At 36.3% G+C, this 27,986-nt stretch overlaps 1 protein-coding gene across 4 annotated transcripts; it reads right to left on the bottom strand.

The window, feature by feature from the left end:
• Positions 1-467: 467 nt before the first annotated feature.
• Positions 468-20,673, bottom strand: LOC139152158 (uncharacterized). Of its 4 annotated transcripts, none has more exons than XM_070725265.1 (4): positions 15,186-15,801; positions 14,498-14,624; positions 13,780-13,964; positions 468-3,324 (listed from the first exon to the last, which is right to left on the bottom strand). In XM_070725265.1, the coding sequence occupies exons 3-4, from the start codon at positions 13,918-13,920 to the stop codon at positions 1,945-1,947; spliced, it is 1,521 nt and encodes a 506-aa protein (XP_070581366.1). In that variant the 5' UTR covers positions 13,921-13,964; positions 14,498-14,624; positions 15,186-15,801; the 3' UTR covers positions 468-1,944. The 4 variants fall into 4 exon arrangements, with proteins under 4 accessions (XP_070581366.1, XP_070581365.1, XP_070581363.1 ...); XM_070725264.1 differs by having other exon boundaries at positions 14,498-14,607; XM_070725262.1 differs by lacking the exons at positions 14,498-14,624; positions 15,186-15,801 and adding an exon at positions 20,618-20,673.
• Positions 20,674-27,986: the final 7,313 nt, after the last annotated feature.

Genomic DNA, 27,986 nt, shown 5'->3' with positions numbered 1-27,986 from the left:
TACATATGTGCTAGCTTTGTGGTCACTTACCCCTGAAAAGCTATTTTTGCCATTTATAACTTATGCAATTTTTTCACAAAAACCGATAAAAATAGTACAGGAAGTTGCATTTTAGGGCTTCATCAACTCAATGCAATTTGAATGATGGGAAAAAAGCTCAAGGCATGGAGCTTGCATCACGTGATATGGAAGGGGCCATCCCCATCTTCCAATGGGTATGGCATTGTACACCACGCTCAAACCAGGCTGTGAGTATTTACATAACTATTGTTTATACTGAGTATCCTTGCATAAAGGATGAATCACTTATAATAAACTGTCCACTGTCAGATTTTGTGTTGCTGTTTACAAACATGGAGGTAGCAGAGTTACAACTAACCACCAAATCTACAAGCTTTCCCGGCTGTTTAACAATGGAGTGGAGTGACAGTTCTGACAGAAAGTGTAGGGAAACCACAAAACAAAAGTTCTGAAAAAATAGGCAAATGATACAGCTTTAATGGAGCTAAGTAACAAGTTACAACGTTTACCCACTTTCAAGATTAAAGCTGGGATATTTATCGCCACTTGATACAAATTTAGCATCATGATAAATGAAGGAATCATACCTGTTATTGATAACTTGCCAACATTGAGTGGTGACAAAGAACCGGTAAATAAATTTCGACAATGAATATTGCAAATGGCTACAGACTTTACATGAGAGAGAGATCTTTTCACATGCATAAATCAAATTACTCTTCCGATATCTGCTTTGCAAGTTTGCTGAAGTTAGACTTACACTTTCAGTGTTGCCGCCAGGACGCCCCCTTGCGACAATGTCCCCAAAACGGAACCCGTTGTCCCACATTCTTGCTCACTGCGGGTCACCTTGGGCGCACTCGTGTGTCGACTGTGTTGGATGTAGTCTACAAGTAATATCTGTTACTAAACGATGACCTTTGTTTTGCATAAATATTTCCAGGCTTGCACTTTAAATACGTATTTTCGGAGCTAGCCATGGTTAAAAGTAATTAAAACGTTGCACTTGATATCATTATTTGCTTGACCGTAGTCCGTCTGAGTTCTGATTGGCGACAGATACGGAGATATGGTAGACTGCTACAATCGCCTGAAATTCAAGCATAGTGACACAGTCCTAGTACTGAAATTTGTTCAGTGAAACTAATCTGTTGTAAAATAATACAAAATTTGATTGATAACTGACGCTTGTCCCCCCCAAAATGTGCAGAATGTCCCCAAATATAAACTGTAGTGGGACACAGTGTCCCCAGACTGCAACACTGCACTTAAATGGGAAAATGGTTGCTATAAACTTATGTTAACCGGATATTAACTGAATATACTCCTGCGTTTTAATATATATTGCATTGTCTGTAAATTGAAATAGCTCAAATGAAAATACGAATTTTCTTTTGACTGTTGTCATTGTATCGCACATAAAAACCTTTGGTCAAGTCCTTCAAGCTTTATGTCAACTGTATTAGCTCATTAAATATGCTTATTACAAATTAGCTAACGCAAAAATAAAAAATGTCTTTTGCAACTAGTATGTAACTTAATTGTCAATTTACATAGTACTATCATCAACTTTAAACAAGTCCTTCCAGTTATTACTAATTTTGAAAAGGTCATCAAATACATAAATTACAAAGCTGCCGAGATAGCAACTATCATCAGCTGGGGTAAAGTCCTATTTTAGTCTTCCAACTTTGGATATGTTCATTAAAAAACATATATTCAATTAGCTGACATAAATATGCAAATTGTCTTGAAAGAAAGCTTGAAAACTAATAGATAAGCAGTTTCTGAGACGAATTTTTGAATATGTCAAGCAATTTTACACACTAGAGCATAGCTACCTTTAATAGCCCATCGATCTCTATAATTTCAACCCTCCAATATGTCATTGATAAAATGGATGAAAAAAAATCAATTGGGAAATTATGTTTTACAATATCTATTCAAAATAATGTGTGTGAACATTCGTGATATAAATCCATTGTACCACTGATCAGCTTCGATAGAATGGAAAAACCTACATCCTTTATGAATATTGCCACAGTAGCAGTCTTTAGAGACTTGAAAATAGTCAAGTAAAACAATCTCAGGGTAGTGATGTAAATGTCTCATTGTAATTTCGCTAACTGTCTGTAGTCTTGGCCGGCTTAGATAATCACACCTTGATTTGTCAGAAGGATCTGGTGGTAGTATCCAAATGATCTGGCCATTTTCTTTCACCAGTTGCACTATCTTCTCAATGAAAATTGGCAGTAATTGATCATACTTGGCGAAGACATCGTAGAACTTTGGAGTAGTTCTTTCAATTGGTGCAATGTCATGCATGCCTGCAGACACAAGCAAAAGATCAACCTTTCCATTCAAAAGTAACTTGGCCTGCAGTTCTTCATTTGAAACATCTGTCACACAGGAGATACCACATCCAAGGGGAAATGTCATTATAGAATGCATTAGAATGTCAGCACCATTATTCCATACCTGTCTCCATTCCCTAACTCTCTGGTTTATGATTGCTCCCTCAATTACCATCTTACCAATACCAGGTAATTCAGTTGCATACATATTCAACTGCATCATATCGTGGGCAATTTCCTGTAAAATTGACTCACCAAGCAGCAATATTTTTTTGTTTTGTGTGCACCTTTTCAGTTCTAATGCTGAAAATATTCTGTAGTGACAGTGATACGGTACCCAAACTCTCCCCGAACTTGCTAAAGCATTGATATCACCTTCACAAAGGTTGCCATCACATCCAGTATGTGGCACTGTCATCCATCTGCCTGCTTCATTTCCCTCAGAGCAAAGAGGTGTTGGAGCTGAACTACACAAACCGCTATCAATCAAAATAATTTTGATTGGTGTTGCAGTCACAGATGCATCAATGCACTTGATGCACTTTGGATTTGTGAAAGTTTCTGTACTGTACATGCTTCCCAGGGCATCAAAGTTATGTACCACTGACAGTTCTAACCAATACGCACCAGCATCAAGTGGTGGGATTGTCACCTGGAATAAACCTTTTTTAAGATAATCAATGTTTACTGCGTTGAAATGCAAGTTGTACTTCCCAAGCCCTGGATAGACTGCCGAATTAGGGCCAAGCATTCGTCCATGCATATCAACCCAGGGTTGACATGAACACTGTGTGCCATTGAAATACTCTGCTTTCACGATGAACTTGTTCTGTGTGCATGCTATCCCTTGAAGAACTTGCCTTCCTTCTGTTTCTAGACGGAAGATATCAGGATAAGCTTCTGCAGTGCATAACAGACTTGTATCTCTGGCTGCATATTTAACATCGATCTATGTAATGATAAACAAAGAACTTATTGCAATGCAATATAAATTGGCAATGCTATTAATTTACCTGTAGATATTGTTAAAGTTGCTGGGAATTATGAAGTGTTTGTTAATCAACACTTTGTAAAAAACAGCATTTTCAATGGATATCTTCCACATGCAAATGTACCGTACACACAGACACTTATCTTTATAGGAGACATTATGCAGAAGCAATAATTTTAAGCACATTCATGAAAAGTGCTCCAGTACACATGACCTGAGAGGTGAATTATGCAATGTTTAATAACAATTAAGACTTTCATAAACTGTTGAGAGTACAATGCAATGTATAATAACAACAAGTCATCATTGATGACACAGTCCCCACTTGTTAATTGGTAAATTGATTACAGGTCCTCAGAGAGCAAGGATAGACTCCTGTTCATTAATTGGGTCTGTGATTAAAAATACTGCAATACAGATTAGGCTTAATGGCCGAGAATGAGTTTCATAGAGGAGAAAATATAAAACCAATCTTGGCTGCCACCCTAATTACAAAAATGATTCAAGTTGTAATTAATCAACAGGATGTTGCCAAACATTTTTCATTCTATTATAACACTGAAAGATTATCACCTGACCACATTTCATACATTTTGATGCAGTGGTTTTGGGCATATTAGCAATTAATTTAAATGACAATGCTAAGTGTCACTGAATTCTATTACAGCGCTGTGAGATCAACATGTATACCATGTTTCATCAAATTTGATGTAGCATTTCTGGACATACTCAAAACAGGAAAGTTCATTAATTATGCAAATTACAAATTTGTTAATATGGCACTGATAAATGTCATTATCCACTGTTAAATCAATGCGAGCACAACATAGGTAATAATCCTTGAACCAAGTTTGAATGAAATCGCTCAAGGCATCACTGAGATATCTGCCTGAACGGACAGACGGATGGATGCATGCATAACGCACTCACAGACATGACCAAACTTATATGTCCAACCCCCCAGAAGGTGTCTGTAGGGACTAATTACTACTACATAGACTATTGGAGAGTGATATTGTGTGGTTTCTGTATCTCTGAGCTCAGAAGAAAGAAACACTAAATTTCATGTTATAGTGTGACTATTCAATATCCACAGAGAAATACCAGCATTACAAGCATAAGATAACCCCGGAAACCTGTATATCAAATATCAAAGCTATCTGATAAGTAATTTTAGAGAAACAATTTTTTCCCCCAAATGGGAAAAAATTGCCCCAAACTGCACATTCATGAAAAGTGCTCCAGTACACATCATAATTTCAGTAAAGTTCACATTTTCATCATCCCTATGATTTGCATACCAAATATCATAGCCACCAGGTAATTGCTTACGGTAAAGTAAATATTTGACCAAAAATGACAAAATGTGCTCTCAAAATAAAATTTGCGTACTTCTGCACCAGTCGAACAAATCTGACAAGCGACCTAACGGCTGATATATAGCTCCGCTGTGTTTATGCTGAGAATAATTATTTTTTAACAGATGTTGATGAAGAAGGTGGAAATCTTTGATAGCTCATTTCAGTAACCAGAAAAAAGTTGCTAAAATTGCTGCAAAAATACACAATTGAAGATTTCATCATAATTTGAATATATCACATTGGATCATCCCTAAGAACATGTCAACCAAAGCTATCTGATGAGTAGTTTTTTGAGAATGAAATTTTCTGACCAAAAATGGCAAAAATTGCCCCCAAAAATAACAATTGCAGATTTCACCGCAATTTCAATATATCATATATTACAATAATCCCTTGGAACCTGTATACCAAATATGAAAACTATTGACTTGCAGTTTTTGAGAAACAAATTTTTTACCAAAAATGGCAAAAATTGCCCAAAAATACAAAATTACAGATTTCATCATAATTTCAAAATTTCACATTTAGTTCATCTGTAGGAACCTGCATATCGAATTTCAAAGTTATCAGACCAGTACATTTTAAGAAACACATTTTTTGACCAAAAATGGAAAAAATTGCCCCAAAAATACAAAATTACAGATATCGTCAGAAACTAAATATCTATATTAATAAGTTCATCTGTAGAAACCTATATACCAAATTTCAAAGTATCAGCAGGGCCTGAAAAATACGCTTGCCCGACGCCCGGGACAGACTGATTTCTAATACGGACAAGCGCAAAACTAGCCCTCACTTGCCCGCGGGCAGGAAGTTCAGAGTCAACTCAGTGTTTTGCCAAGAGTGCGTTCTTTCGTCTTTTGACGCAAATTAGAAACAATGTCCCTCAAAAGTACCAAACATGGGTCACTTGGACGCACTCAAATCAGGACTTAATTTTTTCGTCTCAACTGAAACACTACAGAAAAATCAGTTACTCTGTTACAGTTTGCAATTTATGGTATGAGCAAGTCGATGTGCGTCCACTAGCCACTGGACCCTGGGGCAAATGCCGGGCCACGTACACTCCACTCATTTTACATGTAAAATGTAACGAGATAATGACCAGACAATGATGTTTGAAGCGAAAGCCTGGATTATTTTAAAAAGAACAACTAACTTTTCACCAAACAATTTGGACAGTGAAACAGTAAAGCAAACTTTATTGACAACCACCATTACTCTACCCAACTAACCTGCTAGCTGTAGTAGTACCGTACAGTGTGCACGGAGAATGAAATTTCTAGCCACAGTGCACGGAGCATCATACGGCACTATGTGGTGTGATGGAAGCTCACAACTTTACCTAAAAATATCAGCAACCCCAAAATTTTGATGAAGCACTATATCCCTGTCTTTCAAAGTAGTATTTTGCAGTCAGAAATTTCTCCCGAAGGCGTCTCATGCCACTCTTCGATCGTACGCAGCAAGCTTGTGTTGGTCACCATGCAGAATGCCTTATATGGTCAAGACTTTTTTTGATTGATTGATTTATTTAGCACTTAAAAAATAACCATACAGTACAAATAAGAACAAAGACAAAGACAGAAGTGCTGGGATAACACAGAAAAGTTAAAAACTTATTTCCACTGTGGTCCCACGAAAAATAAAATCACAAGCAAATCGGCACGACAACAATTAATAAAAAACAAAATCATTTTGCTCACGTTGAATCATTGCTTCATAAAAATACTTCTTTAACTTTCTTTTAAACAGAGAATTTGAAGTAATACTCTGTATATTTCTTGGAACTTTGTTCCATTCAACACTAGCTGTATATACAAAACTATTCTGATAAAACCGAGCCCCACCTTGAATAAAAATAGAATAGGGTCCGGATCTCGTTCTATGGACATGACTGTTAAAAACAAAATTATCAGACAAATATTTCGGTGCTAATCCTAATGTAACTCTATGAACATGATTGAGTTTTATATATGCGACTCTGTGGCTAACAGGTAGCCATCCCATTTGTTTGAAGTGAACCGATTCAAGGTGTGCTCTTGCTGACATACCAAGGGCAAACCGTATAACTTTATTTTGGGAAGTTTGAAGTTTTTGTTTGCTTTTTAAAGTCAAGGCACTATCTTGATTGTAGCGGACCTTAACAAAAGCCATCTAGCTTGTCAAAACCGTGGTATGGCAAGTTGCTATTGCTATTATGAAGAGAAAGGAGTTCCTCTCAGATTTTTAGTGTTTTCAACCTATTTTTTTTGCAATTTCAATGAAAAAGTATCAGTCATTTGGGCAATTATAAAAATGAAGTGAACTTTACAGCGGTAGTGAAAAAACCATGTTAAATGTCTGCATTAGACTATTGTCTTCAATCACTTCTGGTTTTGTAGTCGTAAGTGTGATGAAACATTTTACTAGTATTTATTTCTGTTAACCACATCTAATGCGGTAACTGGCAAGAATTCCCATAAAAGACTGAAGCATATTGAATTAATTTCATTATGGTAATGTACTTTTTTACAATTCAAAACTGTGAATACCTCCAATTTGTCACAAACCATTGTAGGAGAGGTCCCACAATCTGGGTAAGAGCAGAATCATTTTTTTTTGAAAATTTTCAGGGCAAGTGAGTTTCTGCTACGGACAAGTAGAAAAATAGAGGCTACTTGTCCGGGGACAAGTGGATAAAAATTAAATTTTTCAGGCCCTGATCAGACCAGTACATTTTATGAGAAACACAATATTTGACCAAAAATGGCAAAAATTGCCCTAAAAATACAAAATTACGGATTTCATCAGAAATTCAATTACTGAGTTCATCTGTAGAAACCTGTATACCAAATTTCAAAGCTATCAGACCAGTACTTTTTGAGAAACAAATTTTTTGACCAAAAATGACAAAGTTGCCTTAATAATACAAATTTGCATATTTCTGCACAATTTGAACAAATCTGAAATAAATCATCCCATCTGACTGGTAGTTTTGAAGAAGAAAATTTTTAAAGATTATTTACCCCAAAATGACAAAAATTGCCTTAAAAATACAAATATGCAAATTTCACCACGATTTGAACAAATCTAGCTAAAGCCGTCCTAAATAAACTGCATATCAAGTTTCAAAGCAATCGAACAAGCGGTTTTAGAGAAGAAGATTTTTTTTTTACCAAAAACAGCAAAAAATGCCCCAAATATTGAACTGCATATAAATTTTCAAAGCAATCAGACTTGCGGTTTCAGAGGAGAAGGCAATTGTTGGCGGACGACAGACAACGGACGACGGAAAATCAACCTATTTGATAAGTTCCGTGTCGCTGACAGCGGAGCTAAAAAAGTCATCACTAGAGACCCATATCCCTTACATAAAAGCTGTCTGATGAGCAGTTTTGAAGAAGATTTTAAGATTTTTGACCAAAAATGACAAAAATTGACCTAAAAATACAAATTTTCACATTTCATCACAATTTGTACAAATCTAAATAGGGTCGTTGCTTGGGGCCTGCATACCAAATATTGAAGCTGATGGGTCATCCCTGGTGACCTTAAAGTGGCACTCCCACTTGGTAACATTTTTAAAACAAATGTTTTTAATGCCAACAATCGATATTTGATGTGGCGACTGCCCACGGATTGCGAGATATCGATAAAAATAGCATTAATGACACTGTAGCTCCCATCCTGGACTATTTAGTGTTTGTTCTCTGGTCAGATATTTGAACATGTGTGAAAGGGATAAAGTGCATGAAGTGAAAATACTTAAATGTAATGTACTGGAGACAGTGAAATATGTTTAATGTATTTATTCAGAATATAAAATGGAAAAAATACAGAATTAGAAATATCAAATACTGTGATACAACCATGAACTCAACAAATCATTGACAATGACATAGTCCCCACTTGTAATAGGAGTATTAGTCTTGATGGGGCAGGGAAATGTGGTCATTAAGAAGTATCACTGGAGTGTATATGTTGAGATCTATGGGCACATAGGTCTATGTCGTTGTTCCCAATTTGAAACACATGAGGCATGTCTAAGTTATGGTTCTAAATCGGGAAAAAAAGATCAGACCTCTAGCAGTATTGGCCAGCCAAGAAATACATATGCGCATAATAAATGAGGTACAAGATGTGACATCTTAAGGTCTAATATCCTATCAAAATTGGAGGGTATAGAACTTGTGGTTACTGAGATATGCATATATATGTATAATCAAGGTCAAAGGTCATCGAGGTCACATGACATTTTGAAAAAAATTATATTGCTAATTAATCCCTATATGCCAAAAAATCAGACATCCAGCTCTATTGGCTTGCTCAGAATGAGATATGTGCATAATTAATGAGGTACAATATGTGGCATCATAAGGTGTCCCATCATACCATACATGAAGGGTGTAGCACTTGTGGTTACTGAGGTACGGACAAATATGTATATTTGAGGTCAAAGGTCACCGAGGTCACGTGACATTTTGTCAAAAAAATTGTTTTGCTAAGATATCCCTATATACCAAAAAATCAGACCTCTAGCTCTATTGGCTCGCTCAAAATTAGATATGTGCATAATTAATGAGGTACAATATGTGGCATCATAAGGTGTCCCATCATAACATACATGAAGGGTGTAGCACTTGTGGTTACTGAGTTATGGACAAATATGTATATTTGAGGTCAAAGGTCACCGAGGTCACGTGACATTTTGTCAAAAAAATTGTATTGCTAAGTTATCCCTATATACCAAAAATCAGACCTCTAGCTTTATTGGCTCGCTCAAAATTAGATATGTGCATAATTAATGAGGTACAATATGTGGCGTCATAAGGTGTCCCATCATACCATACATGAAGGGTGTAGCACTTGTGGTTACTGAGTTATGGACAAATATGTATATTTGAGGTCAAAGGTCATCAAGGTCACATGACATTTTGTCAAAATATCCGAGATATCTGCGTGAACGGATGGACTCATGGATAGACGAACAGACGGACATGACCCAATCTATAAGCCCACTGGACTTCATCTGTGGGGACTAAAAATTGTGTCACTGCATCCTTTTTGCAATATGAATACGATGAGAAACTAAATTTTTATTTTTCGTGGCATTATACATGGGAGTCTATGGAGATCTGCCTTATCCATGGGAGTCTATGGACGTGTAAACCAGAAATATGCAAATTTCACCACGAATTGCCCAAATTTGGGAAAGGACACTCCTGTGCACTTCCATACCAAGTTCCAAATCAATCGGACTTGTGGTTTCAGAGGAGAAGATTTTTTGACCAAAAATGGGAGAAAATTACAAAAAAATTCATGAAATATAGCAAGTCCAAGATACTGACCCAAGATGTTCACAATCATTTCAGGTCAGCCCAAAGTACTTACATGCTAATTTTTCTTGTAATCAGCTCAGTGGTTATTGAGTTTTTCAATTTTGACTGTTTTTACATTTTTTCACTTAATTTGCATATTTTTGGCAATGACAACTTCATTTGAACAAAATCTCATCTAAAGCCCATCATCCATGTACACACCAAATATCAAGATGAAATGTGCAGCGGTTTTGGAGTTTTTGATGTTGACGGACAGACATACAGACATACAGACAGTTCCCTAGCCTATAAGAATAGCTTCCATTGTCATATATACATATGGCTATGGGAGCTAAAAACGTCATTTTCTGAGCGTATTTTAAAATCCCGAAGTTTTACGATCGTTTCTGATTATGACCCAGAATCACCCCCAAGGTAAGTTGTTGTGCTGATTGACGATATTCTAGGGAGTCCAAAATAAGTTCGAACAATGCAATTTATTTACCCCCCACGGTGAAGACTTTATATACAGCATTATGCCTTGAACTTAGGTAAGTTTTTTAAAACTTCTCCTTAGTTTTGTTGTTTTCATTATTCTCAATCAGCTGTATTATATTTTTAACCAATACCACATAAAATATCAGTTGTTACCTGTAAAATATTAGCCACCTCTGATGACTACATTTTGTCGTCTGCCACACAGTTACGTGTGGTTTGCCGTGTGGTGTGCGTCTATGCATACCACGCGGCAGCCACTAAGTATCAACCACACGTAACTGTGCTAGTCACCTATGTGAATTCTGGTGGAATCAGCAAAAATTGTTTTTCGTTTATTCGCCAAGTCAGTAAGAATCAGCTTTCTCTCACCAGGCATGACCGATCACCGACGCGAGTGGTACTTTGGCATACAGCAGCGACAGCATAGAGTCGTACTCCATAGTTTGGTTGACAATGGTCCCAGTGCCGAACATTTGATGAAGCTGAATTTAGGTGGGCCATCGGAATTCAAACTTTTACTTTCTTGAGGACATGTTTTTATTGATATCTCTCCATCTGCGCGCAGTCACCACGTCAAATATCAACCGTTGGCATTAAACAAATGTGTTTTAAAAATGTTACCAAGTGGAAGTGCCTCTTTAAGGAATCGGGCAGGGCACCTACCTACATACCATATTCTACCTATAAGCTCTGTGTAGCTGACAGTGAAGCTAAATAGTTGTTGGATGCCTAGCGCTGCGCTGTCACACATCAATCTATTAGATATTAAGCTCAGTGTTGCTGACAACGGAGTTGACCATCCAATGTGCACCTGCTGCTATTGTAGTCAATGTTTCATGTCAAAAGTGCAGGTCCAGTCAGAAATCACACTTTTTTGACACGAAGATAGCAGGTATGAATTTGGAGATGTATTGGAAGCCATTGATGCTGGTTTATTTAATAAATTGGGGCGTTTTGTGAGGGAAATTTGTCCCCAAACTGGGTGATACATGAGTAAGGAGGCCATTCAGTTTCCCAACTTCCTACTTTTCTAATGCATCCCACACAGCGGCGGTTGTGTATTGATTCACAAGTGACTGTGTTTCCAGACATCCATGTCATAACCTGGATTGGTAGAGGCACAGAAATCAATTTCGCACACTGGTCTACCCTCAACCACTCAACACAGGTTTAGAAACAGTGTTGAGGTTCTAGAGTGCACCTCGGGGACAGGTATACGGAATCTCAAACTTTTACGATTAGCTTTTTATAACCTTGTGTAAGTTCATGAACTTCATGTAAATCTTGCTATAGATTTGTTGCTAATGGGCAATAACTGTGTTTCAGTTCATTTGAGAGCAATCCATCCATGACAGGTTTTTGTAATATAGCTTCTATTTAAAGGAGAGAAACTTCTCAAATAATTTTTTGTTCCCTGTAATTTCCTGTGAGAACACACGGACAGATGCTCAGGACAGATGCTGGTGCTACCTTGATAACTAACCTAAAACTTGTAACTTCATGGTCTAAAAGTAAAGACTGTGAGTGTAACATGTGACATGTGGATACTTAATCTCTGGAATGTGAATGTCAAAGTCTGTATATTGACTCAAGGATGCTTATTTGATTGAAGTGAGTAGATGTGAGATAATGTTTGGACATATAACATAACTAAACATCACTAAAAATCTTCAGGGAAGGCTTTTTTTGCACCAATTCTTTTCTCAGAGTTAATGTCAAGTTTCAAGTGTTAGAATCAAGATATTTAGTTCAAATTTTCAGGATTACTCTCTTAGTTAATACTTTCTCCAAAGAATATAAAATTGTATATTTGTAGCCATGATTTTGAAATATGACACCAATCAATATTAAATTTTAATTTTTCATATTTTTTATATCTTTGAATTTATCAATAAATTAATATTACCAAATTAGTTATAAATATGTTGACACTATTAATTGTAAGATTTGTACGGCAGGATTTGTAAATAAAATTTGTTTTTATGATTTTACAGTGGTTTACATATCAAAAAATTATTAAAAATTCTTTCAAATTTCAAAATATGATTTTTCAAAAAGTACTTCAAATACAGGAAAATTTTGCCGTACAAATCTTATCTGTAACCTTGTTAATAGGCTGTAAAAATTCCATGTCCATATCTCATTTCAAAGGTTGGATTTAATTGGTATAAAATTATGTAGGAAAACTGTTATTCTGTCAAAATTGTTGAAAACAAGCCATATTTGCACCCCTCTTTTGAAGTCAAAGAGCAGTCTTTTTTGTTAATCTCACTTTTGACACCTCTTTGACACTCAAAGAATCTAAAATGCATTTATAATAGCAGTCACGCATTCTGAATGCAAGCACTGCCTTGTCAAACTTTCCTAAAAAACAGTAAAAAATGACTTTTCCTTTTCAAACATTTTTTAAAAGCTAGGGGACCTCTACCATAGTTAATACACTAAGGACTCCCCAACTTCCTCTTATTTGGTCAGTTTTTCAGAAGTTTCAATGGGCTATAACTCTGCAATGCTTATGACCCCAAATGTCTAGTTTTTTTTATTCCACAGAGAATGTTGACTTCTTTCATGTTTTAATAGTTTTATTGAAGTTTATAACTGATGCTCTAGCCTTTACCGCTACCTTCAGGAAGGCTTTTGTTGTCTCAGGCTTTTAAAGACTAACATGTGACGTCCTGGATACTATGATCTCTGGAATATGAATGTCAAAGTCTGTATGTTGACTCAAGGATATTTACTTGTATGAAGTGAGTTATATGACAAATGCCTAGGGTCGTCTCAAATGTGAGAATCAAAAATATGAAATGTTTTTTATCACTTCTGTTGCCCAAAAGAGTGTGGAAATCTCTGATACTTCAAATCAGCCATCCTGCATATTTCTAACATTCAATAAAACCACTTTCTGTTCGACAACTAATAAAACAGTCAAAAATGCAGGATTGGTATACCTTCCAAAACTACATAAATGAAGGACCCCTATATCAATAGCAATTTCCCAAAACTATCTAACCGCTACTCCATTTAACTCCATTTTTAGGAATCGGAGCCTTGAACACAATCTAAATATCTGTACCAAATATCAATGCAGTCTATTCAGTGGTTTTTGACTTTTTGTTTACAGAAAATTTTCAATGGACGACGTCAAGTCAACCCATCACAATAAGGTCATTATGTTAATAGTTATACAATTCTTTAAGCCCCTTAACTTGTAATAATAAAAATAATAATAATAATAATAATATTGTGCTACATACCCTAGGAAATGTCACATTGGCAACAATGCATGGTCTGAAAAATCTATGGTGTACTTCTTGAAATGCTTCATACAACAAAAGGCAGATCATTGATACCAATATCAACATTAAGATATGGAATCGTTTATAGACATGGAACATGTTTCTTTTTGTAGAGCTCCCCTTTAATTGATCCGGTCTTTAACCTGAAATAGAATTTTTAAAAAAATGTGTGAGTGCAGCCCTCGGTATGGCCCTATCTTTGAAATTATGAAAAAAGCATGTGCAAAATTTAAATATGCTTTAAAGCAATGCAGAAAGAATGAAGATCAAATGAGAGACAATGCTATTGCATATGGTCTAATCAAGAAAGATAATAGACAGTTTTGGAAACATGTCGGATGCTCCAAAAAGTCTTCACCTCTGTCATCTTCAGTTGGGGACTGTAATGGTCATACAGAGATTGCAGAAATGTGGCGCGACCACTTCTCAGGGCTATTGTCATCTGTCACTAACAACAGTAACGAGTCTTTTGTACAGGAAAATATTTGTAATGTAGTTTTTGATCCCCATGTGATTGTTACACATGCTAAAATAATTCATGGCCTTCACAAGCTTACTGTTGGCAAGGATGCAGGACCTGACAATATAACTTCAGAGCATATGAAATATGCGCATTACCATTTATCTATCTTGTTATCAATCCTGTTCTCTGCAATTTATATTCACGGTTATTTACCTTCTCATATGATGGACACTACTTTAGTTCCACTTGTGAAAGATAAAAATGGTGATGTTACTAATTCCAACAATTACCATCCAAGTGCAATTACTCCTCCCATCTCCAAACTGTACAAAATAATTATCTTAGAAAGATGAAAGCAATTTCTCAGCACCAGTGATCATCTTTAATTTGAAATAGGTTATTGTTTTTTACAATCGACATAACAGTAATGTATTTTTTATGCTTTCTTGATGCAACAAAAGCATTTGAAAGGATTAATCACTGGACCTTGTTTTGTAAATTGATTGACAGATCTGTTCCACTTTTTGTTGTTCAAATTTTAGTTTTCTAGTACCGACACCAAGATTTTCATGTCAGATAGGGTTCAGTGCTGTCAGACAGCTTTCCAGTCAAAAATGGTGTCAGACAGGGGGAATTCTTTCCCCATGGCTTTTTGCAGTATATGTAGATAAGCTAAGTAATGACCTTGATGGAACACAAATCGGTTGTTTTTTTGCAGGAAATTGTGTTAATCATCTCATGTACGCAGACGATATTGTCCTTATATGTCCCTCAAATAAGGGTCTTAATATGTTAGTTAAAAAGCGCTATAGTTCTGCTGCTGTCCACGATATTATCTTTAATGCTAAGAAATCGAAGTGCTTGTTTGTAAAACCACCAAGGTACAAAATTTCACAGTTACCTCACATTCTTCTTGATGATACTGTGTTGAAATTTGTTGAGAAACATAAGTATTTGGGAGTCTCTTCAACCATTTTGGAAATGACAATGACGACATAATGCGCCAAATGAGATTGCTGTATTCTCAGGCGAATTCACTTATTCGTAAATTTTATAGCTGTTCAACTCTGGTCAAAACTAGGCTTTTTCAACTTTCTGTTCTGGAGTGTCTTCTGGAGTGTCTGGAGTTCTGTTATGGAGTGTCTTAACTCCAAAAGTATGAGCGACATTTGTGTTGCTTATAATAATAGTTATAGAATTCTTTTGAATATTAAGCAAAGATTGAGCATAAGTGAAAGATTTGTAAGTAATCACATTTTGACCTTTGACAGTAAACTTCGTGCGGCTGAGGCTGTTATTTTATCTTAGATTGACTAGAAGTACGAAGTACTGTAGTCTGTTTAGCCTTATCTGGTTATGTTACTAAAGGGAGTAGATGGTGGAAATGTTTTATGACAGATTGTTCATAAAGTTTAACTGTGCCTGTAGAATATGTGTATTGTATTGTTGAGACTTTTTTATGGAAGCATGTAGTTTGTTGTCTTTGTATTTGTCTGTTTTTATTTCAACTTTACATATTTCTAAATGAGCTGGTTCTAAATAAAATAATAAAAAAGTTATTATTATCATAATATATACATACCAAGTTTGGTCAATTTTGATCAAGTTAAATCAGATATATATATCCCTAATTAGCAACTATCTTTCATGTCACCCCTTAATGGTTCCCACTGCTGATATATCTTGGTGTGATCAACATTTGTAGCAAGTCTCATCAAATTGTGTGCAGTCGTTCTCAATGTAAAGCCGTTTTTTCTAAAATCAATAATTATGCAAAGAGTAAGCAAGCCACACCAACCAAAAACTAATGCCAGTTCTTGCCATGTGCAAACTGAATCTATGTATAAAATTTGATTCTCATCTGATAAGCTGTTTTTGAGATATCAAGTGCACAGATGGACAGACAGACAGACACGCAGACAGACAGACAGAAATCGCTGCGACATACAGTACAGTATGCTCATGTTTGTGGACACGTGAGCAAAAAATCACTAATTATGCAAACTAGTGCTAATTATGCATGACACACCCGAATAAATTGATGTGCATATGACCATTATTAGTGTATTATCCTTGTACCAAGTTTGAAAGGAATTGGCTCAGACATGTCCGAGATATCTACGTGGACAGACGAACGGACGGATGGACAGAGGGACTGACAGATGGATGGACGGACAGAACCCAAACCATAAGTCCCCTTGGACTTCGTACGGGGTGACTACAAAAACCAAACACACATAGTTTGTCTTAAACATACTTTGAATTGACGCAGCATCAAGTCTGTAAGTAATACAGTTCTCAAAATATTTGAGTGATGGATGGACATCCTCACAAGCAAATATACATACATACATACAGATAGACAGACACAAAACGGATACCAATCCAAATAGCTTCTATAGACTATAGACTATAATACATAAACATACCGTCAAGGACAGTGTTCTAACATTCAGTTTGACTTGGTCCATACAAAAAATATTTAAACCAGGAAAACGAGAATGACAAAAGCAATTAAGGTCTGCAACTTTGGTACTGGAAGTCAACTTTAGGAACATGCGTGTCAACTTTTATAGCAATGGGACAAGCAGATTCTATTTACAGAATAAGTAAGTGTCCTAAAATAATCAGCCAGAGAAGGCTTGACATAAAGAAAAGGTGGGAGACTGGGGATAAAATAATGTACAAAGGATGAGGTAAAAAAAAAAAATTCTACTCAATCAATCTTCTCGATCCCCCTCCCCAATATCAACTGTTCCACCCCTTGCATGTTTACATAAAAAGGTACGATGGCCAGATGGCAGGAAATGTTTAAATATGTGAACTATTTACAACCTTGGGAATTTTTTATTAATGCCATCAGTGCTATCATTTGAGAATAAACAGCACTTAAATTAGTTACAGATAGTGAAATGCCTTCCACTGTGATTATGACATCTGGAATTATCCTGGATCCCAATTTCTTATCAGTTCTTTTGTGTCTTACTTGATAAAGTTGCAAAAATTGGTCCACAATGAAAAAATACCATCAATGACGCTGTAGCTTCTCGAATGTGTAAGTGGGCATCAAACAGGCAACACGCGGGCACATGCTCCACAAAATGCCACTTCATAGATTTTTCCGGCCGCAAAAAAGCAGACAGAGTGCTAAGCAGCCAGGGCAAAGCTGCATGCTGCCGATCGAACTCTATTATGGTTATATTCCAATTCTAACGTGATTGGAAGATGATTTTTAAAGAAATTCCAGCGTTGGTGGCTGGGAATCAATGACCGTTGGCGATTTGAAATTTGAATGGATCGTCAATCAAACGCTTGTTGAACTCTGTCTGCAGGATAATTAGCAAAAGGTGACAAAAGGTTAAGGTCAGTTTGTGTAATTCAAACATTGTACTGGCCAGGTGTTTGACTGGGAGGAGAACTTCACTAATGCGAAAAACTGGGATTGAAAATTGCTGCTTTAACCACAGTCCCTCTATGGACTGTGCTTTAACGAAGATTGTCAAGGATTTTTGGTACCTTTATTAGCAATACAACAAAGCAATGACCAACCCCTAGGGACGGACATGAAGGCAGCCCAAACCCTGATGATGGCGTGACCAGTGAGCATGGATAAAAAAATATCCATGCCGTGAGGTAATAACCATATTCATACCACACGGCGGCTGTCCTGTATCCTGTTCTCGAGCTACTATGTTAGCTCACGGACACCTTGTCAAGTATGCTGCCACGGAAGTACCTAGCGGACTATACCATTATTTTTTAGGGGTGCCCAAAAGGTGTCAGGGCCTGAATTTAGCCGTTAGACAACACTTTTGCCGATTATAACTATGTGCAAGTTCAATAAGTCATATTTAAGTCATAAATTTTGTCTTCTTAACACTCTGAACTAAGTTCAACAATGTACTAGTTCAAGAAACCCTGCATGGGATGAATGGGTTATTTACAGTAGTTATGTGTCCATCACATCTTCAGAAATGGCACAATTTCTCAAAAGATGGTCACTGGTCTCTTGGCCTTCAGTGCCAGTGGTATTCTTGCAGTAATTGGAAAGAAACAAACTGTCCTATGACTTATTTTTCAGTCCTCAAAAAAGTGATATAGCATTAAAACAAGTCATCGTTGATGACACAGTCCCCACTTGTTAATAATGGGTACTTTGATTACATGTCCTCAGAGAGGATAGAGTCCTCTTCATTAATTAGGTCTGTGATAAAAATACTTTGATACAGATGGCGCTCAATGGCCAAGAATGAGTTCCATGGTGATGAAAACATAAAACCAATGTAGGCCACCATCCTAAAGTTCATAAAATGAGTCAACTAGGAATTAATCAACAGGATGTTGCAAAACATGTTTGCATACAATTCTAACACTTAACAGATTATCACTGGTACCATATTTCATAAAGTTTGATGCAGTATTTACAACACTATGAGATCAACATCTGTATCAAGTTTCATCACATTTGACGTTGTATTAATTTGTGGCTATATATCCCTAATTAGGAAAGTTCATTACTTATGCAATTACAATTAATTAAAATGACACTGATAAATGTCTTTTTCAATGTTAAAGCAATGTGAGCTTAACATCGGTTAACATCTGTATAAAGTGTTATGAATTTGATGCAGTACATATTTCTTGACATATCAGCCTACTTACGAAACTTCAATAATTGACATGTTACTGCTACATGACGTGAAACAAATTGACGAGCATATGTATGAAATAGGTCAATGTCAACTTTGAATGATACTGGTGGAAATATGTCTGAGTTATGGCTCTGTACATGAAAACATCGTAATAAAATGGCTGCCTAGCAACCATATTGGATCGTATCACATAAAAAATCGATGTACATATGTATGACATAGGTCAATGTCCTTGTACCAACTTTGAATAAAATCAGTTGAGATATGCCTGAGTTATGCCTCTGTATATGAAAAAATCGTAACAAAATGACCACACAGCAGCCATATTGGATCGTATCACAAAACAAATTGACGTGCATATCTATGACATTGGTCAATGTCCTTGTACCAACTTTGAATAAAATCGGTTGAGATATGCCTGAGTTATGCCTCTGTATATGAAAAAATTGTAATAAAATGGCCGCCTAGCGGCCATATTGGATTGTATCACAAAAAAAATCGACGTGCATATCTATGAAATTGGTCAATGTCCTTGTAGCAATGTTGAATAAAATCGGTTGAAACATGTCTGAGTTGTGGCTCTGTACATGAAAAAATCGTAATAAAATGGCCGCCTGGCGGCCATATTGGATTGTATCACAAAAAAATTGACGTGCATATCTATGACATTGGTCAATGTCTTTGTACCAACTTGAATAAAATCACTTGAAACATGTCTGAGTTATGGCTCTGTACATGAAAAAATCGTAATAAAATGGCCGCCTGGCGGCCATATTGGATCGTATCACAAAGAAAATTGACGTGCATATCTATGACATTGGTCAATGTCCTTGTACCAACTTTGAATAAAATTGGTTGAAACATGTCTGAGTTATGGCTCTGTACATGAAAAAATCGTAATAAAATGGCCGCCTGGCGGCCATATTGGATCGTATCCAAAAACAAATCGACGTGCATCTGTATGACATATGAAGTAATCCTTGTACCAAGTTTGAATGAAATCGCTTCTTGCATCTCTGAGATATCTGTGTGAATGGACGGACGGACGCACACACGCACACACGCACGCACGCACGCACGGACATGACCAAACCTATAAGTCCCCCCGGACGGTGTCCGTGGGGACTAACAACTACTGCCAAAAGTGGCAATTTGTCTACTGCTAGCATGCTAGTCCCCTTCCATAAGTACGCGTATTCAGTCCCTCATGACCATCGACCACCCCTAAAAATAATGGTACAGTCCGCAAGGAACTTCAGTGGCAAGGTCCGCTCACGGTCTCGGTCCCTCTAAACTGGGACCGTGGTTAGCTGCATGCAATAATTGTAACCCACGGGCCTATCAATTGCCGTGTTGGCTATTCAGCCCTACGGGCCGGGTTGAATAGCCAACAGGGCAAACAAAGGCCCATTAATGCAGCTGATGCTATGATGAGTGTCCCGAGGTTTTGCCAGGCAGTATGTATTTGGGTCTGACGGCAAAAAACCTCGAGTACTGTACTGCAGCTCACCGTGTGCAGCTATGATGGGTGTAGCTGGCCCGGCGCTATACAGCCAATTAACACAACAGAAAAAGCGGCAAACGGCCCGGCACCTCTTCGAGGACTATTGTTGTGTATTACAATAGATTTACATTACACAAGAGGAACGGTGGTAAAAGAGAAAGAGAAAGGTCAACTCACGCACGCATCGATGCCAATGTTCTCCGATTGGATGAGGATGACCTGGTCTGGTTCCCTGACCCGTTTTCCCCGGTAGAGGGCGTTGGGAAAAAAAGGGGTCACTATCGGCAAAAGTAAACATGGACGCTATTGGGTAAAAATAAAACAAGCTGTGTGATTGGATAAAAGTAACACTTGTAACTTTTTCGGAGATTTCGCACTTTCAGGCTCACTTTGTACTTGACACCAACTTCTTGTTTGTATCACAAAATGGAGATTTAGCACACCATTTGATACTTTAAGAACGTGATGCCTGGTATTTTTTCACGAAATTCGGACACCATTCTATCCATTGAAATAAATCCGTCGTTCACAGTTCAAACAGTTTGCCTTCAATCACCTCTATTTCCCTGTAGGAGACATTATAAAAAGACATAAAATGCTTGCATACATTGAGTTTAAGAGCGCCCTTGAACCAGAGAAATACATTTCTTTAAATATTAAAATTCAAATCCGCCAAACGATAGCATGTTTCCGTTGTTCATGCCCTCCTTTAAATATAGAAAAAGGTAGACATGTGGGTTTAGCTTCAACTGAAAGATTTTGTGAAATATGCAATTCTAACAGCCAAAGATGAGTTTCATGTTTTGTTGGAATGTCCCACTTATCATAATATCAGATCATTGTACTTACCTGAAGATATCTGTATTCATCCAAATATATATATTAAGTTTCAGTGTTTTATACGTTCTACCGATGAACGTGTATTACTTAAGTTTGTCAGTTACAAGAGAAAATTTTGTAAGTTAAATGTAGACAATTCTTAATGTAGAAATTGTTAATTATGGATTGGTTTATTTTTGTATTGTAAGTTTTTAATTTAAATTTATTTCCATTTTTTGATGTGTAACTCCTCTACAGATGGGCTGGAGGCCTTGAAATCCAATAAACAAAAACACTTTCTATTTCCCCATACTTCTGGATTAATCCTTTCAGTTTATGTTTCCCGTCTCCTGTGCCAATGTTTTTGGTTTGGATACCAGTGTTCGAACAAAGGAAGCAGGTTTTCTGATCCAGTTGAATCTTGACCGGCGTTTTCATGGTAGCTAGCAGCCATATTTGTTGTAGCATGTTCTGTCAGGTGACTAACCTCCGCCATGTTGAACAAAATTCTGTTCAAGATGGATCCCCGGTACTTTAATAACCCCTTTTTTCCCCATGCCCTCTACCAGAGAAAACAGGTCAGGGAACCAGACTAGAGGATTACCGTGGGGGGGCTATGCATGTGCCATATATCGATCGCAATCGGATCAGTACGGTGGCTTAATGAGGCCACAGGTGTAATTTTTTATTTCATACCTGTAATTTTTTTATGCCTGTTTTTTTTCATACCTGTAAATAATATTTCATGCCTGTAATTTTTATTTCATGCCTGTTATTTTAGTTTTGTGACTTTTGCATGTTATATGCAGATGATTCACAACTTTACTTGACCTTGAACAATTCTCAACATGCTTCAGCTATTTACACAATTGAAAGATGTATTAGTGACGTCAGAGTATGGTATGCTAAAAACAAACCAAAACTCAATGATAGTATCTTTTTTGTTGTTTTATTGATCTTCATAAAGCATTTGATAAAGTTTGGAGACCAGGTTTGCTTTGGAAACTTAGGAATTATGGTATCAATGGTAATTTCTTTTCTGTGATTAAGTCTATGTATGAAAATGTTAACTATTGTGTTAAATCTAACAATAGCCTCACTGACATGTTTGAATCTAAAGTAGGAGTTAAACAGGGGTGTAATCTGAGCCCTACGTTATTTAATATTTACATAAATGACCTTCCAGGTACTTGTGACTCCAGTGAGGACAGCCCCATTACATTAGATTCATTGCGCATCAACTGTCTTTCTTATGCTGATGATCTGCTGTTGATTTCAGAAACTCAAGTAGGTTTGCAAAGTTGTCTTGATAAATTACACTCTTATTGTTTGAAGTGGAAGCTTTCTATTAGTACAAAGAAGTCTAAAGTCATGGTTTTTAACAAAAGTAATCACTTACTGAAAGGTATATTACTTACCTATAATGGACTCGCCCTTGATGTTGTGAAAGAGTATTGTTATCTCGGTTTTGTTATAACTCCAAATGGCAAATTTAAAGCAAATTTTCACAATCTTAAGATGAAAGCTACTAAAGCTCTTTTTAGTCTTCATAAAGGTATTTCTTATAATGGGAATTTTTCTGTGAAAGTTGCTTTAGATCTTTTTGATCATTTGATTGTTCCCATTCTTACCTATGGTTGTGAAATTTTGGGGAATGAAATTAATGATAAGAGTAATTTCTTAAATGATGTTAGCTTTTCTTTCTACAGATACTTACTGGGAGTTTCAAAACATGCTCCCCAGGCAGGTATTATAGGTGAACTTGGTAGATATCCTATCAAAATTGCCATAGTCAAACGCATGTTAAAATATTGGCACAAGTTAGTTTTCAGTGATGACATTCTGTTGCGTTCAGCGTATCTTTCTGCAAGATGTCATTCAAAGTGGTTTGAGTTCATTCAAAACATACTAGATACTTATAGGGGTATATTTGGTCAGCTGTTTGTAACATTAATGCCACTATTAAAATTGTCCAGAATAACTTACGCAAGCATTATCAAGTTTCTTGGTACAGTGATTTACACAATGATAATAAGTCTCTTGGGAAGGGAAGTAATAAGCTCAGAACGTACAGAGAATTTAAAACTAAGTTTGGTTTAGAAAATTACTTACTGGATATCAAGAACTTAAGCTGTAGAAAATTGGTCACAAAACTTCGTATTTCTGATCACTGTTTACAAATCGAGTTGGGCAGAAGGTCAAAACCAAGAATTCCGCCTGAATCCAGATTTTGTAAGTTTTGTAAGTCTTCCGTTGAGGATGAATTTCACTATTTAATGAAGTGTCAAAAATATAATAGTGATAGAGAAGTTCTCTTTTCTGCAATGAAGTTGTATTATCCTATATTTGATAGTTTAAATGAAAGAGATAAGTTTTTGTACATTTTAACTTCAGATGATACGCTGTCTCTCATGAAATATATTACAAACACTATGTTTCCCCCAGCAGCTGCAGGTAAAGACATAGACAACAATGTTTTATGCAATGTTTAGTTTTGTTCTTGCTATACTACACTTTCCGAAGTGTGTTGTTATGCAATAAAGTAAAGTGATTAATTCATTTAAAATGGTACGTGACTTAGGTGCAACCCTGGATTCAGAACTAAAACTGACTTCTTATATAAACAGCATCTGCGGGTCTGCTTCAATCGCCATTCAAAAGATTGGCCAGATTCGAAAGTATCTGGACAACGCTAGTACTGCAAGGTTGGTGCATGCTTTTGTTAACTCCAGGCTAGATTACTGCAATGCCATTCTCTATGGACTCCCCGACAGAGATATCCAGAAGCTCCAGCGCATACAAAACACAGCTGCAAGACTTGTTGCTAGAGTAAAAAAACATGCGAACACATATCGCCTGTACTTTGCAATCTCAATTGGCTTCCCATAAGGCAACGTATCATCTACAAAATTTCACTGTTAACTTGGAAGGCATTAAACGGACAGTCTCCATCTTATGTCACAGAACTGATATCACTACACAACCCAACCCGCACTCTTCGTTCAAGTTTTCAAATGTCCCTCTCCATTCCACATGTGACAACATCGATCTACGGGGACAGAGCCTTTTCTGTTGCTGCTCCAAAAATTTGGAATTCCCTTCCAGTTGATGTCAGATTTACACATTCAATTGAATCATTGAAATGTAGACTCAAAACGTTTCTATTTTCCAAGGTCTTCATGTAATGCTTTTACCCCAGTTGACTTTTATAAGTCTTTAAAATTAGTCCTTAAAAATCGATTAAAATTGTGTGAATTTTATATTTTGATGTGTGTCTTCATGTCTATTCCATGCAGATTTTTTAAATTGTCATAACTTTTAATTTCTTTTCTCTTGTACAGCACATTTAGGCTGTTTTTGCATAATGCACTTAATAAATAAATATTTATTATTTATTATTATTATAACTAGATGTCCAGAACTGTTGTAAGAAAAATGTGATTGTGAATTATTGGTGCATGTTGCTTTCTAATACTGAAATCTCATAGAGGAAACAAAAAAGTGTCAGGAACTTGTCATACTTTCCATATGAACTGAAGATTTCATAATGATTAGTACACTTTGCAAAACAGACTGTCAATTTACAGACATCCAGATATTTCTGGCATATATGTCTGATATATTAATTTACTGCACCCAAAGGGCGCCCCAAAAAATATTAAACATCCAGATCTCTGATATATATATATATATATATATATATATATATATATATATATATATATATATATATATATATTTATATAAAAAATTCAGCAAAAATACAAATTTTAAGATATCTTCCTGATAAACATAAAACTGATAAGGTCCACTTAAGGTACTTGCACACTAATTTTTAAAGCAATAAAAACTGCAGTTCTTGAGTTATTAATTCTTGATCATTTTAACATTTTTTAAGCTCATTTGCATTATTTTGGCAATGCATACTTCATTTGAACAAAACCCCATCTATAGCCCAGATGCATCCACACATCAAATACCAAGCTAAAACGTGCAGGGGTTTGCATGTTCTTGATGTTGACAGACATACTGTATGTACCGTACATACAAACATACATACGTACACACATACATACAGACAACACCAATTTCAGCTTATACGATAACCTCACATTGGTATACCAAATGTGAGGTAATAAATGCAACACCTAAGGGACTGGTCAGTTTCTTCGGCCAGGGGGGGGGGGTTTGGATTATTTTTGCTGACGTCAAAAAGTAGCTGACCCCCCCATTCCAAATTTTGAAAACAGGGTGACCCCCCCTGCATGCGACAACTCTAAAAGAAAAGGTGGACACAAATTTTATATATATATATATATATATATATATATATATATATATATATATATATATATATATATATATATATATATATGATGTATGAAAATCATGCAGCTGAAGGGCATACTGAAAAATATTGTTTGATATTCTAAGGGCGTGCTGAAAAATTTTAAACATACAGATATCTGATATATTAAAGTTTTGCACTAGGACAGGGCTCTGAAAAATATGTCTTATTATCATTGAAGTTACCCAAAGGGCATGCCAAAAAATGACACTGAATGATGAATATCATGGCTAGCATGATGCATCTGATGCATTTTAGGCAAGTATGAGCCCGCGTCGAAATTTAAAACACACTGACCCCCAATTGGGCATTTCAAAATAGGTGACCCCATCACCAAAGTGAAAAAACAGGGTCACCCTGTGAATCCACCGGCCTCCTGGGTCAAAGAAACTGACCTGTCCCTCATTCATGCTAATTTTTAATGCTAATATCTGGTCACACTGAGATAATAATGTTACACCTTAATTCCAATTCGATACAGTTATTTCCGCCATAGTAATGAAAAGATACTGGGCCATACCCCAAATGAAATGGGAAAATTTGACATTTGGTGTATCGGAAATTGAAAAACCTGAAATGTGCATTGTGGGAAATAGAGTTTGTCAGATCTCAGAGGGAAAGTTGATTGACTGCAAAGTGCCATTCTCAGTATACACACCTATACATATACAGTATACCCATACATACCTGTTTCCTATAGTTCAATCTCAGCCCAAAGATTTTAAATTTAGAAATAGGCCTAAAAGTTATAATCAAGATGATAAAACCATTTGAAAATTGAAAATTAGCTCCATTGCGATTTTCTTTTTTGAAAATGCAAATTGGTTTATTGGTTGGCCAAAATGTGCCACAGATTGTAATACTTGACCCATAAAATCCCTGATAAGTCCACAGATTAGCATAGTTAGTTGTGTTGACTAATTATTTACAAGATGTGCATATGAGAGATAGACCTCCTTGTAATCATGGGGTGTAAAATAAATAAGAGGCTAGGTTAGGTTATAGAATCATTTATTTTATTTACTCCGATCAGTCAGAGCATGAAGAAAAGAAGAACTGATGGAGAAAACAGTAGTGAGAAAAAACTCACTGCGTCTGGGTCGCCTGTGGCCATTCATTCGGTGAACATAGACAGACTATCAGGTTTTAGGGGAGAACCATTCGATTTTTTGGGGGGGTATGGAGGAAATGGGTATGGGAGCAAATTTTTTTTTCCTGTCACAGTGACAGCAATTTTTTTTTCTACTGTCAGAGCTGCATCAATTTTTTTTTTCAAATGGAGTAGCAATGCAAATTTTTTTTTCTTTGTCATCAAGTTTGTGATGCATTGTATATAAGGGAGCCGTCATTATTTACGGCCTGAAACTCAGAAATTTCGAGTGACACCCCCCTCCCCGTCAACCATGATGAATTTGAGTAACTCCCCTCTCTAACTCTGAAATTTTGACTGATCCCCCCACTTAGAAAAGTTAAATACAAATACATGTATTTGTAAAATTTACAAAATACAGCAACAGTAAAGACCTTTCAAATCCTGATGTACCCTGCTAGACTATCATCAGTTATCTCATGATGGTTCAAAAAAGGTGAACCCATCAAAATGAAATTGCAAGTCACAATAAAATAAAGATATAAAAGCTCACGCAGTATCTAACATATAGTACATTGTTTAATTTGGATGGGTTTTCACTAGGATATCTGACGGGCAGAATTTGAAAGTACAGAGGGAGAACACGCGAGAGGCTTAGGGTAAAGTGTCACAGGGGCTTTCCCCTATCTTGCATGGAAATTTTTAAGATATTGATGTGTGCAATGGTGCAGTCTGGTGCAATCTGAGAGGTGTTTTTTAATTTTTTCACTAAGTGAAACTGTTACAACACCCCAAGGGGGAGAGCACGAGAGGGGGTTTCCCCCTCTCGTATTGGAAATTTGGGGAAATTGATGTGTTTAATGGTGCAATCTGAGAGGAGTTTCAGGTTATTTTGCACTCGGTAAAACTGTTTGAAAATGACATTGAACACTGCAATATTTTTTTACATTTTATGCATGATTAGTGTTTGTGTCACAATATTCAACAACCAAACAATGACAATACAATTTGTGAAAAACAGTTCTGTTTACCAGAGACTGAAGATAAAGAAATATACAGGAACGGAAAATCTGTGACCTTCTTGTGTCATTTCTCCAGATGCCAGCTTCTAATGAAAAGCATGAATATGGTATGTTTAACTGTCAAAATGGTCATTGAACTGAGGTAAATGAAAACATGTTTCTGTGATAATAAATGATGAATTCACAACAGTTCAGTTTTGTCCTAGATCTTGTGAAAATTTTGAGAAATTGATGTGCGCCATGGTGCAGTGTAGTGCAATCCAATAG

This window comes from Ptychodera flava, chromosome 15 (genome assembly GCF_041260155.1).
Source record: "Ptychodera flava strain L36383 chromosome 15, AS_Pfla_20210202, whole genome shotgun sequence".
Lineage (NCBI taxonomy): Eukaryota > Metazoa > Hemichordata > Enteropneusta > Ptychoderidae > Ptychodera > Ptychodera flava.
Note: the sequence above shows the minus strand (reverse complement) of the source record. Positions and strands in the feature narration are given on the sequence as shown.